The sequence below is a fragment of the Puma concolor genome, chromosome D3 (genome assembly GCF_028749965.1).
Source record: "Puma concolor isolate L17-30 chromosome D3, mPumCon1.1.hap2, whole genome shotgun sequence".
Lineage (NCBI taxonomy): Eukaryota > Metazoa > Chordata > Mammalia > Carnivora > Felidae > Puma > Puma concolor.
In genome coordinates, this window is record NC_141678.1 from 31,889,508 (window position 1) to 31,903,799 (window position 14,292).

The window sequence follows — 14,292 nt, forward strand, 5'->3', positions numbered from 1 at the left end:
ATTGTTTAGCACCTGAGATGTGCTGAGGAAACAAACAGCATCGTATCTGTGATGTGAGGGACATTTTACAAAGTAACTAGTCTGTGCTCTACAAGAACATCAAGGTCACTCACTGGTAAGAAAAGGGTTAGCAGCTGGCCTGTGCCATTTTCCCCTTTTTACCAGGCAGGAAAAGCCCAGGAAAAAAAAAGAAAGATGACTCAGTCAAATCCCCTTGTAATCTTCCTAATGACATCTCCCAGCAATCATACTAATTTACTTTTCTATAGAATACTTATGAAGAATGTTCCTGGTCTGTCTAGAATTGGTTATGGTAAAGAAAATAAAAATTTATGAATTTTTTCAACATAGTTGTTTGAAAAAAATTATCACATAAGGTATGTAATTACACAAGAATAAAAGAGCTTTCATGATGGAAACAGCCACCCCTTCGTGTTAGTAATGTATCACGTGCACAGCTTAGAGACCTCATGTTAAATGTAAACTAGAGTGGAGTATTCATATTGCAAGAAGGACCTAGGAAACACAATTAGCAATCCTGATTTCCTCATGTTTCATCTAAAATTGTTACTAAAGCTTAGTTCTGGGTAGTATCTTTGATTCTGTGGCTCTGATTTGATGATCCAACCTTCTGCGTTCTGTCGTGAAAGAGAAGGACAGACTGAAGAAGTATTCTATATTGAAAGAGGTAAAGAGACAGGCTAAATGTAACGTGTGATCTCAGATTAGATTCTGGACTAAAGAGGAAAAGAAAAGAGGAGGTTTTTGCTTATTTCTTTGATTTAACTATAAAGAACTTTACTGGGGAACTGGGGAATCTGCATGAAATCTGTGGACTAGATGTTAGTACTGTAACAACACTAAGGTCCTAATCTGGATGGGTTTACTACAGCTATATAGGAGAGGGTCTGCGTTTTTAGAAAACAGGATGAACTGGTCATCATGCCTGCAATTTATTCTTAAAAGGTACAGAAAAAAGTTATACACACATAAACAATAATAAGGTAAATGTGGCAAAATGTTAGCAACCAGGGAATCTCAATGCAGGTTTAATATGTACTATTTTTAAACTTTTCTGTAAATTTAAAATTATTTCAACTTAAACCAAAATATAAAGATGTAATAAAAATTTTGAGGCAAAAAAGTATGGAGGAAAGATCAGCTCTACTGTGAATTAACTTCTCTTGAAATATGATGAGAGATATTTTGTTTCTGTTTTACCTTTTAGATTCTACGCTAGCTTTGGAAGAAGGCTGAAGGAATTCACTGCTAGACACGGAGTCTCTGAATTCTCCAATTACTGAAAGTATAATTTTACGCATGTTTCCATAAAAGAGCTGAATATCATTAGGCCGTTGGGGAAGATCATACACTGAAATAGAAAATAATATTTGAAATATATGAATCTTCACATAATCACACCACAAAAATATAACAGATAAATTTATACATTTACAGCAACAGGTTGGGGTGGGTGACATTTGACGTTTACAACTATTGACGAGGATGAAATTATAGGCAGCTCAGGCTCTGGCTTTGGATTTGGTGATCTAACCTCTCCAAGCTTTCGTCTCCTCAAGGATAATATAAAAAATTATGATCCATCTCAGGGGTTGTTGTGAGCATTAAAGTATGAATGTGTTTAGAGCTACATATGGCATCAAGCTGACTGTGGGCCAGGTAACGTTTTAATCCCTTCATAAATATTATTCTAGTTAGCTTTCACAGCAACTCTTTGAAGTAGGAATTATGTATTCTGGATTCTACATTTAAATTAGACATTAAGAATGACACTTTTTAAATGAAAAGTGTTTAAAAGAACACAGTAAGTGTAAGTTGAAATTTGTAATAACCAAAGATATCGGACTACAAAAGTTTATATCAAGTGTGAAAATATTTGCCATAAATCACACATTTTACAAAACAAGATTATAAATACCTATAATAGTAATATACTCAAACAAACGTTATTCAAAATAACCACATAAAAAGTTCAACTGCAACACTCCCATAGGTGATCTACTAAAACTAACCAACACAGAACAAAGTGGGATTGTTTCCTCCCTTCCTCTGGACAATAAATACACCACCTCAAGGAACCCAGTATTCTGGTGTCCCAAAGACCTACCTGAAGTCCTACCTCTTCCCCATCTTGGATGAGTGGTCTTGACAGATTACTTGGGCTCTTGGTTGGGTTTGTCAACACGACCCTTAATATAACACATTTCTTGAATTTCTGTACACACAACTCCCTCTCCTTGGACTATCCTTCCCCATTCTGGTCCTCATCTTCTCCATCTTATCAACTCCTCCCCATTCTAAGTGTTTCCATCTACAAAGCACAGTTCAGTTTAACTCTCTGATTAGGATCTTTCTTATGATGACAAGATAAGGAAGGTAAAACTCAGAGGAGATGAAGTTGTAGAGATGGTCTTGAATTGCTTCACCTCCAAATCCAAGGTTCGTTCTATACTCTGCACCGTTAACACACTGCTGACAAGATTCATTTCAAATCTTTTCATTATTTTTAAAATTTTTTTAAATGTTTATTTATCTTTGAGAGACAGAGTGTGAGCGGTGGAGAGGCAGAGAGAGAGGGAGACAGAGTCCAAAGCAGGCTCCAGGCCCTGAGCTGTCCGCACAGAGCCCGATGCGGGGATTGAACTCACGAACCATGAGATCATGACCTGAGCCAAAGTTGGGCGCTTAACTGGCTGAGCCACCCAGGCGCCCCTCTTTTCACTATTTTTAACTATCCATCCCAACCTTCCCTTTGAGCAGATGATTTAGACTCCTAACTACTGAAAAGATGAGTATTCTGCATCACCTCTACATAGGCATAAATATCCTTTTACCATTTCATAATTTAGAAGCAATATATACTTTACCATTAAAAAAACCCTAGAAAACAGGAGTGCCTGGTTGGCTCAGTCAGTTAAGTGTCCAATTCTTGATTTCGGCTCAGGTCATGATCTCACAGTTTGTGAGTTTGAGACACATGTTGGGGCTCAACATGGGGCTCCCTCTCTCTGCCCCTCACCCACCTTCTCTTTTCCTTTCTCTGTCTCTCAAAATAAACTTATATAAAAAAAAAAAAACCTAGGAAACAAAAATGAAGGAAAAAAACATGACCACCTGAAATTCTACTACCAGAACATAACCACTGGTAATATCTGGTGTCTAAATCCTGCGATTTTATCTGTGAAGCTGTATATAGACACATTAAATTATTTTTACCATAATAAGACCTTATTATGCAACTTTAAAATAATTAAGTTATTTTAAAAGAAAATAATAAGACATTCTCATGTCTTTAATATAAAATCATGTCATTATTTTAATAGCATCAACATTTTCTATTACATAATCGATGCCTTATTCTTGGACATTTAGGTTACTTCTTGCTATTATAAACAACACTGTGGTAAAAATCTGTCCATTTTCACATAATTTGTAGGTGTCAAGACATGTTTTTTGTATCAGTAATAAACACTATTAGATGCTTGAATGGTTCAGCTCAAATAGAACTAAATATCTAGGTTGGAGCTATTCCACTGCTGTCTATTTTGGATTGATTGATTGATTGATTGATTTTGCCACCATCACATCCTCCATAAACTGCATAGCCGGCACAAATCTCAAAATGAGTTCAAGTTTTTCCAATGATTAAATCTTAAATAGTAATTACTCTGGATTTAATAATGACCATTCATTCTCCTGTTTACAAGTCTACCCATAAAGTAGGTGTCATAAGATTATTCATAACATCTAACATTTATATAGCAAAGCTCTCTCATTTCATCTTCACAACAATTCTGTATGCATGAGAAGATAGATATTATTACTCTCATTTTACAAATAAGGAAACTGAATCTACGTAACATCGAAAGCCATACAGCAGAATTGTGGCTCAAACTCAGCCTAACTCCACAATCTAAACTAATACTCTTTCTCCTTATATTACATCACTGGACCTAGATAAATCTTTTGGGTCATGATGAAATTCTTACCTTCAGTTACTTGTAACTCATCCTGAAATGTTTCAGCAAAATCAATGTTCTGCAGCACACTATGTTCTGGAAGTATTTGTTCTATAATCCCTGGTTTGTGCAATAGGGCTCTGCCAACAGAGATTTTTACTCAAAAACTATTTTACATAAATTCAATTTTCATTAGTGTATTTGGCAAATCTCACAAACAGCATGAATGATTCATTAGCATATAGATCTCATGTCTTAAATCCTAATATAAGTAATTTTTAAAAGAAAATCTGTTTTGGACGTTCCCTTAAAAGTTATACATGGCAGTGCAGTCATCAATTTCAGTTAAATATTAACATCAAAATGAGAACTCCCTACTGTAAGAGTAGAAAAAAGAGTAAAATTAGATTATCTTCAGGTCTTACATTTTCATTATTTGTAAGAGTTTGATCATAGTTAGAAATCTGTCTCAGAAAAAAACCAAAAGAATAGGCCAAGAACATGATTTAAGTACATGAGAGAGGGACATTTAAATTACCATGTAACTATATTTACCTGGCCTCTTCTAGAGAATCTCTGAGGTGAGAGAATTGAAATGTAAATTTCTCTGTAATACTGTGATGTTCACAAACAAAAGAAATTATATGCTGTACACATGCAGCAAAGAGGGGTTCTAAAACAATATGCTGATTGTTATATCCCAGTAGAGAAAAAGGGAAAAATAAAAACCAATACCCAGTAATCTAATTTCTCCAAATGTCAGTTTCTGTATCTAAAATACTTACTTGACAAACAAAAGCAGGTTCAAAGTTGAGATCTTGGGTCTATTCTAACATCATGTAGCAACATATCACTCAAATCTTTTTTTTTTTTAATTTTTTTTAAACATTTATTTATTTTTGAGACAGAGAGAGACAGAGCATGAACGGGGAAGGGTCAGAGAGACACAGAGAGAGAAACACAGAATCCGAAACAGGCTCCAGGCTCTGAGCTGTCAGCACAGAGCCGGATGCGGGGCTCTAACTCACGGACTGCAAGATCATGACCTGAGCCGAAGTCGGATGCCCAACCGACTGAGCCACCCAGGAGCCCCTCAAATCTCGTTTTTAACATTCCAATAATCCTCATTGGATTAAAAATAAAACAATTTCCTAAATTACATACCAAAATAGAACATAGCAGAGCACAAAGGGTTGGAAGAAGGAACTATTGGTATATGCATATACCCCTCCCCCACTGAGAGCTAATGATTTCCTACTGACAGATGAAATATCGTGAGCTTCGTTTTATATTCAGTCCTCTAGGCTAGGAAGCAGATTTTTATAACACAAGAATTCTGAATTCAACATACAAGAATGTTACCTATGTTTAAATCACATCTAAATCTAAATGTCTAAATTTGACATTTCTGTATATTAAACTATATTTAGAGGTACCAAATTTTCTAGAAGCACATGTTTTAAGCTAGCATGTGTTTTAACATCCTACACACTTCTAAACACAACTTGATCCTTTCCAATAATTCGCAACATTCCTAGAAATACTACAAATAAGTCAGGTGTGTTTATATACAATATATTTTTTCAGTAGTTCTTAAATCTTTTCTAAACTTGACATACCATCATTAGGAAGATCGTCCTGTTATGAAGTCTAAGGTGCCTATTTGCATAAAAGAGAAGGGGCACAATAGGTATGCCTAGTAAAGAACGCACACTGCAAACACAGCAGATGGGTTTCCTACAGGCATTTCTTTCCTCACAATGTGGTGGACTGTCAGCCACACAAATTTTACCAAGATTTTTCATCTACCGGTTCACTAAGAAGTAGCTGCATGTTCTATAAATTTCAAGTCCCAAACCATTTTTAAGCCTTCATTATTTCTACTGAATAGTTCCCAACATGATCTAATATAAGTAACTTACCTTCGATACTGCTGCCTTGAGATTTCATCGCCACCAAAGAAGTATACAGTTGACAGTTCTGTTATAGTTGTAGAACTGTTCTCTCTGTCTGAAGGATTATATATTATAGTAACATCCTGATGCCAAGAAAAACAAATCAGGAGTAAATATTAAATATTTTTCTTAAGTCATTTCATTCTGAATTAACTATCATATGAACCTAAACAGTCAACAGACATGGATGTATATGATAGCATTTCTGAAAAGGTAAGTACTTCCATTCCTTCTTACTTTCAACTATTAATTTTTATTCATAAAATACATAATTATTAACTTAACCTAAAAATGAATTCCTATTTTTCGTGCACAGACTCATACTTACTTCTTGTGTTTTTTCCTTGAGCACAAATTTATCTGGAAAAATCCTTAATACTTTAGGATCCAGCAAAATTTTTTTCTGAGAATCCTTAAAACCTACTGCTTTAACAAAAGCTGCCCGAGAGCCAGTGTTATGAACAGAAAAAACAATTCTACTTTCTTTTCCAGGTATTAAGTCATTCACTGTTACCATGTAACTGTCAGATAACTTTTTAACATCTTCCAAAATAAGATTACTTGTTCCTCCATATCCAGACAAAGGTATCTAAAAGGAGAAAATATATAAATCCAAAATTATTTTTATGTAAGTAAAAAGAAGATTAAATTAAAGCTAGAAAAGAAAACCCATACCAATTTAATACAATTAAAATTATTATTCTTGGGGCACCTGCGTGGCTCAGTCGGTTAAGTGTCCAACTCTTGATTTCTCATAGTTCAAGAGTTCAAGCCCTGAGTTGGGCTCTGTGCTGACAGTGTGAAAATTCTCTCTCTCCCTCTCTCTCTCTGCCCCTCCCCTGATCATGCTCTCTCTCAAAAATAAATAAATAAACATTAAAAAAAAATTATTACTCTTTGTGTACTTTGGTTGGTAGTTACCCCACTTCCAGCCCCGCATTATACTGAAGAACTTCTCTTAGGAGAAAAACAAAGAGTTGCAAAATTATTTACCTTCCAATATGCTAAATTATTTCATTGTTATAAAAGCCAAGCTTAGATAATAAAGGAATAAAAGATAAGTATAAATAAACTTGTTTAAGAAGTGTTTAGGGTGGGAGCACCTGAGTGGCTCAGTTGGTTAAGCATCCAACTTCAGCTCAGGTTATGATCTCACAGTTTGTGCGTTAGAGCCCCATGTCAGGCTTTGTGCTGACAGTCTGGACCCTTCTTTGGATTCTGTGTCTCCCTTTCTCTCTCTCTCTCTCTGTCCCTCCCCTGCTCACCCTGTCTCTCTCTGTCAAAAGTAACATTCAAAAAAAAAAACCAAAAAACAAAAAACAAGTGTTTAGGGTGGAACATAATGTTTATAATTTACTTTGAAATGCATTACAAAAAGAGATGAATTGATGGATGGTTAGATATGTGATAACATAAATATAGCAAAACATTTAATTGTGGAATCTAAGTGGTAGGGTGAAATCTCACCATATAATTCTTGCAACTTCCCAGTAATTCTCAATTTTGAAAATGAAATGTGTTGGTGAAAAAAATCTATTGTTCTATAATCCTGTTAGCCTTTGGTCTACCAGAGTGAGAAAGAAGTGTGCCAAAGGGACCAAACAGAAGCCAAGAACTCAAACAATTCTCAAGAGGACAGACCCCCCTGGTAGCTGGGGTGCAGAATGGAGGCAGGCTTTAGGTGCCAACTGGTGCTGTCTCTAAGCCAGGCTGCTTCCACAGGGCTTAGCACTACCAGGAAATAAGGATTCACAGAATAAAGTCTATAAATAAAAATGTAAGAAAACAGGTATGCTGCTGGAAAACAAACTTCCCATACCTTTTAAAAATGCACTCCTTTAAAAATGACCTATCATTTCCAATTATTAAAACAGTTCTAGGGCACCTGGATCGCTCAGTCATTAAGCATCTGACTTCGGCTGAGGTCATGATCTCGCAATTCGTGAGTTTGAGTCCCACTTCGGGTAAGCATAAGCCCTGCTTCGGGTGAGCTCGAGCCCTGCTTCGGGTAAGTCCCACTTTCCCACTTTTCTCTTTCTCTCTCTTTCTCTTTCTCTCTTTCTCTCTCTCTCTCTCTCTCTCTCTCTCTCTCTCTCTCTCTGCCCCTTGCTCAGTTGTGCCCTCCTCTCTCTCTCTCAAAAAACATAATAAAATAAAATACGTTCCAAAGAATACCTTGCAAACTTGAAAACATCAATAGCTTATTTTGAGTTGTATTATGCACTTAAAATAACGTTTTGAAAAATTAAATTTAGGGACCTCATCAATTGGTACTGGCTTGCCAAAATGAGTACAGATCAGTAGTATTTAATTTTTTTAATTTTTAATGTTTTTTTAGCTCACATTTTAATTTTTTAAAAAATTTACATCCAAATTAGTTAGCATATAGTGAAACAACAATTTCAGGAGTAGATTCCTTAATGCCCCTTACCCATTTAGCCCATCCCCCCTTCCACAACTCCTCCAGTAACCCTCAGTTTGTTCTCCATATTTATGAGTCTCTTCTGTTTTGTCCCCCCTCCCTGTTTTTATATTATTTTTGTTTCCCTTCCCTTATGTTCATCTGTTTTGTCTCTTAAAGTCCTCATACGAGTGAAGTCATATGATTTTTGTCTTTCTCTGACTAATTTCACTTAGCATAATATCCTCCAGTTCCATCCACGTAGTTGCAAATGGCAAGATTTCATTCTTTTTGATTGCCAAGTAATACTCCATTGTATATATATACCATATCTTTATCCGTTCATCCATCGATGGACATTTGGGCTCTTTCCATACTTTGGCTATTGTTGAGAGTGCTGCTATAAACATGGGGAAGCATGTGTCCCTTTGAAACAGCACACCTGTATCCCATGGATAAATGCCTACTAGTGCAATTGCTGGGTCGTAGGGTAGTTCTATTTTTAGCTTTTTGAGGAACCTCCATACTGTTTTCCAGAGTGACTGCACCAGCTTGCATTGTCAATGTTTTGTTTTTTGTTTTTTGTGTTTTTTTTGAGAGATAGAGTGGGGCAGGGGCAGGGGCAGAGAGAGAGGGAGACACAGAATCCAAAGCAGGCTCCAGGCTCTGAGCTGTCAGCACACAGCCTGATGCGGGGCTCAAACTCATGAATGGTGAGATCAAGACCTGAGCCAAAGTCAGATGCTCAACCGACTGAGCCACCCAGGTGCCCCTGGATTAGTGCTTCAGATGTGAAGCTCCTACAAATTCCTCCTTATTCAGAGTACACTCCTGGTAGTTTCAAAACAAATCCCTCCTCACTCAGAGTGAACTCTTGGTAGTTTCAAAAGCCAAAAGTGTTTCTAATTTCTCTTCCCACAGAAATTTGCAAGTAAACTTTATATATGAAACTAGAAAACAGGGAAAAAGTTTTCCTTTTTGAACACACTCAATATAAATATTCTTCCTGTATTTTCCAAGCCTAAAGAATCACAAAGAACTGCTGAGTAAAAGGTAAAGAAAAAGAATGATGAAATAAAATTATATCTGACCAATGCTAACAGATCCAAAGATTCAAGAGGAAAAACTACTGTTCTAGAGCAGGGTTTCTTCAATGTTTATTTATTTTTGGGACAGAGAGAGACAGAGCATGAACAGGCGAGGGGCAGAGAGAGAGGGAGACACAGAATCGGAAACAGGCTCCAGGCTCTGAGCCATCAGCCCAGAGCCCGACGCGGGGCTCGAATTCACGGACCGTGAGATCGTGACCTGGTTGAAGTCAGACGCTTAACCGACTGCGCCACCCAGGTGCCCCTAGAGCAGGGTTTCTTAACCTCAGCACTACAATGTCTTGAGCTACATCATACCTTGTGGTGGGGGCTGTCCTTTGCCTTGCAGGGAGTTCAGTTGCATCCCTGGCTTCTACCCACTAGATGCCAGTAGCACCCTTTTCCCACCCCCAGTAATGACAACCAAAAATGTGTCTAGTATTGCCAAGAGTCCCCTGGAGGGTAAAACAGCCTCTGGTTGAGAACTGCTGCTCTACAGGACTGGAAAACAGAGGCAGTATGCACACCTAGAACCTGCACAATAGATAAAAACAGGCTTTGTAGTCAAGTAGTCTGAATATGAACCCATCCTGGATGATTTACTGCCATGTAAGAAACATGACCATGGCAAGTATCTCTCTAGGTCTGTTTCCGTATGTGTAAAATGAAGAATGGTATGACAGACAGTCGTTTTGAAGATAAAGTATGGTAATTCGTGTGGTGATGATTAAGAGTAGTGCTTGGCAGGGGCACCTGGGTAGCTCAGTCTGTTAAGTGATCGACTTCAGTTCAGGTCATGATCTTGTGGTCCAGGAGTTTGAGCCCCACCTTGGGCTTTGCGCTGAGAGCTTGGAGCCTGGAGCCTGCTTTGGATTCTGTGTCTCCCTCTCTCTCTGCCCTTCCCCCTGCTCGTGCTATGTCCCCCTCTCTATTTCAAAAATAAATAAATGTTAAAAAAAAAAAGAGAGAGAGAGTAATGCCTGGCATATACTCAGAATGCATTAAATATATATTTTATTGCAGTCCCACCGTGCTATATAGTACACAAAGCATAATTTCACTTGCTCCTCAGAACCAAACCAGGACAGTAAGTGAGTGAAGCACAAGTTGAGTAGAGACTGACCCAGGGTGAGTGTGAAGAACAGTGGCTGTTCCCAGTCTCTCATCACTAGAGTTAAGTGCTCTTCCACCACTGTGCCAGGTTCCTTATCTCCACAAATGTACATCAGTGCTAGTAGGCAAAGTCTTCCTGTGAGATAAAGGCCATATCTGTGCACTTCTGGTCCCCGTTCAGCCCACCTCTGAGAGGACAAGTGGCATCTACATAGGCAGGACTCCCACTAGGATCCTACTTTGTCTTAAGAAGGTCAGCTTGAACTTCTCCTGGTGACTATCAAATCAAATGGTCTTGCCCTAAACCACCAGGGATTACTAGCTCTCCAGAAATTCTTACTTAAGAATAACCTTAACATCTTGGCTAGTAAACCTGAAACTAATCGAAATATATTCAGGATAGGGGCGCCTGGGTGGTTTAGTCAGTTAAATGTCCACCTCTTGATTTCAGCTCAGGTCAGGACCTCATGGTTTGTGGGTCTGAGCCCCAAGGCAGGCTCTGCTCTGGCATCACAGAGCCTGCTTTGGATTCTCTCTCCCTCTCTTTCTACCCATCTATCTCAAAATAAATAAACACTTTTTTTTTTTTTTTTAAAAGGTGACACCTGGGTGGCTCATTGGTTAAGCGTCCAACTCTTGATCTTGCAGTTTATGGGTTCAAGCCCCACTGGCAGTGCAGAGCCTGCTTGGGATTCTGCCCCTCCCCCACTCATGCACAAGTGCATACACTCTCTCAAAATAAAAAAAAAAAAAAAAGAAAGAAATAGGTTCAGGATAGTCTGAAAGATATAGCCCATTTAGTCTTCTCCACAAACCATTTGATTCTAACTTGAAGCCAGATCATCAGGATATGTGGTACTTTGGCATTGTGTCCTGGGCTCACATATAAGGATGTTCTTTCCTAAAGATGACCACTTATATCTCTCTTTTTTTTTTTTTTTTTAAATAAAATCTACCCTGAAAACATGGGGCTAAAACTCATAACCCTGAGATCCGGAGTTGCATGCTCTACTGACTGAGCCAGCCAGGCACCCAATCACTTACATGTTTAAACAATTTTGTCCACCACAAAATTGTGGTGGGCAAGTAAAGAGCTCCACAGAGAATATGTCAAGTTACAGGATCAAAAAAAAGCTAGATTTGCCATAAATATCTATTGTTTAAAAAAAAACGTTTAGGGGGCGCCTGGGCGGCGCAGTCGGTTAAGCGTCCGACTTCAGCCAGGTCACGATCTCGCGGTCCGTGAGTTCGAGCCCCGCGTCGGGCTCTGGGCTGATGGCTCAGAGCCTGGAGCCTGTTTCCGATTCTGTGTCTCCCTCTCTCTCTGCCCCTCGCCCGTTCATGCTCTGTCTCTCTCTGTCCCAAAAATAAATAAACGTTGAAAAAAAAAAAAAAGTTTAGGTATTTTTAATCTTGCAATTTATCACATTCCCTCTGATTCTAGAAAATGGACCAAAGTTTTAGTCCCCAAACTGTGGGATTATAGCCAAAACTGTGAAGATTTAAGGTGTGCACTTTTATGGAGCTTGGGGTTCATTTGACGACCCTGTCCTCTCCTTTTTTCAATGATTTACGACCTTTATCTCTCACTGCTCTAAATAAATCTAAAGAAATGAGTTGAAATCCTTTTTAAAAATTACGTTGGGAAGAAACAAAACTATAAAAGCTCTTGTCAGAAGAGAGGGAAACAAAACACGAGAGACTCTTAATGATAGAGAATAAACTACGGGTTGATGGAGGGAGGTGGGTGGGAAATGGGCAAAATGGGTGTGACGAGCACTGGGTGTTGTATGTAAGTGATGAATCACTGAATTCTACTCCTAAAATCAATATTGAACTGTAAACTAACTGAAAATTAAACAAATAAATAAAATAAAAGCTCTTGTCTTTAGCCCTAGCTCTGGAACAGAATCTAGTAAATGGTATCAATAGGTATTTTGCTGAATTGAAAGAATACAATTTACTTGGAAAGTCAGTATCTTAAACAGTTTGATCCAGATTTACCAAAAAAATGTGTTCCTGTAAAACTGGGTACATTTCAAAATTCTCAAACTGAAATGAAACTTAAAGGTGTGAGAAGAGAATGTTTCCTATAGAATACTATGGAAGCTATTTTTATCACATGACACTTGTACAAAGTACATAATTACTCCCTAACTTGTTTGTAAAGCGAGGCAATCCCCTATTTTGACTTATAAAAAGCAGAGGATATATAATTACTAATATTAAACAAATATTTACAACATGTCAGAAACTCCATGGGAGGACAAAAAGCAATAAAATCATCTTACCGTGAACTTAATGCCTGGTTGTGATCGAATTCCCAGTTGTTTAATTTCTAGTTTAGCCAACATACAAGATAATCGAGTAGGAGCAAATAACACAGAGATGTAAATGTCTTCCTTTGGACGCATTCTAATCTCACAGTTACTGGTCAGTCGCTCTTCTGAACCAAAAGTATGCTGAAGCTACAATTTAAAAACAATCATTACATACAAAAAAGCAAGAAGACAAAACTACCACCAAACCAAAGCTTCAAAGATGAAGCACACATAATGGTCTGCACATGTAAGTGCTTTGAAAGAACATGAAATAGCATCATGCACACTACAAACCTGAAAGCAGTCCTGGTCTTGTCCTCTAATGAGCAGTCGCAGATGCTGGGTTGTAGATGTACAATTATTTCTTAAAGCTAGCTTCTGAAGCCTAGAAACAAGAACACATTATAAATGTGGTTTTACTCCATGGATGTTGCTACAACCATGAAAACAAAATCAATTAAAACTAACCGCAATGTTTAGAGATGGACTGGATTGCATATGCCACTGTATTAGTAGCCTGCAAAGGTGTCTCCACAGTCCTGAAAACACACATTTCTCCATTTCTGAAAACATACATTCAAGACTCACCGTGTCAGAGCAAGTTTTTGGTTTAAATGCTCTCCTATTATAGCTCCCTAGCCAACTTCATTATTTATACTATATATATATATATATATATATATATATATATATATAGTATATACTTCATATATATAGTGTGTATATATAGTATATACTTCATATATATATATATAGTATATACTTCATTATTTATACTATATATATATATAGTATGTGTATATGTGTGTGTATAGTATATATACTATATATATATAGTATGTGTATATGTGTGTGTATATATATATGCATATGTATATATACATGTATGTATATATACGTATGCATATGTATATATACGTATATGTATATACATATACATATGCATATACATATAAAGTCTTACCTGTCTTATAAAACAACAAAAAGCCAGATAACAAATTAAGTTTCTAAGTCAATACCACTCTCAGGCACATTGCTTGGATTTTTCACTCTAAGAGCCTCATTTGCACAAACTAGTTATTTAAACACTATATTGAATTAACCATATTTTTAAAAAGTTACAATATGCAAAAAAATAAAAATAAACAAAAAGTTACAATATGCAAGTAGAATAGACTTAAGAATACTAGCTAGCTGGTGGTAAAAAAAAATCCTTTAATCTGTGAAAATATACAAATCTTCTCTTCATGGGAGAACAGAGAACACGAGTACATCTCCATTTTACTCAAATTTTGAAGATTGGCAGTTAAATTATTTAAACTGTGGCCTATGTCTTGTCCACCTTGGGTTGAAGGGGAAAGGCTGCTGAGCTCAACCTCAGAATAAAATCTAAGACCTACAGGGGTGCTTGGGTGGCTCAGTTGGTTAAGCATC

The 14,292-nt window shown here is 37.2% G+C and overlaps 1 protein-coding gene across 3 annotated transcripts in view; it reads right to left on the bottom strand.

Annotated features, from left to right (window-relative positions):
• Positions 1-14,292, bottom strand: part of CEP192 (centrosomal protein 192) — a 135,146-nt gene that overhangs the window by 25,083 nt on the left and 95,771 nt on the right. For all 3 annotated transcript variants that reach the window (XM_086682400.1, XM_086682398.1, XM_086682399.1), the window contains exons 30-35: positions 13,153-13,243; positions 12,829-13,005; positions 6,264-6,524; positions 5,903-6,018; positions 4,011-4,120; positions 1,222-1,372 (exon numbers count right to left, since the gene is read on the bottom strand). In XM_086682400.1, the coding sequence (XP_086538526.1) occupies positions 1,222-1,372; positions 4,011-4,120; positions 5,903-6,018; positions 6,264-6,524; positions 12,829-13,005; positions 13,153-13,243 (906 nt within the window). The remainder of the gene's footprint in view (positions 1-1,221; positions 1,373-4,010; positions 4,121-5,902; positions 6,019-6,263; positions 6,525-12,828; positions 13,006-13,152; positions 13,244-14,292) is intronic.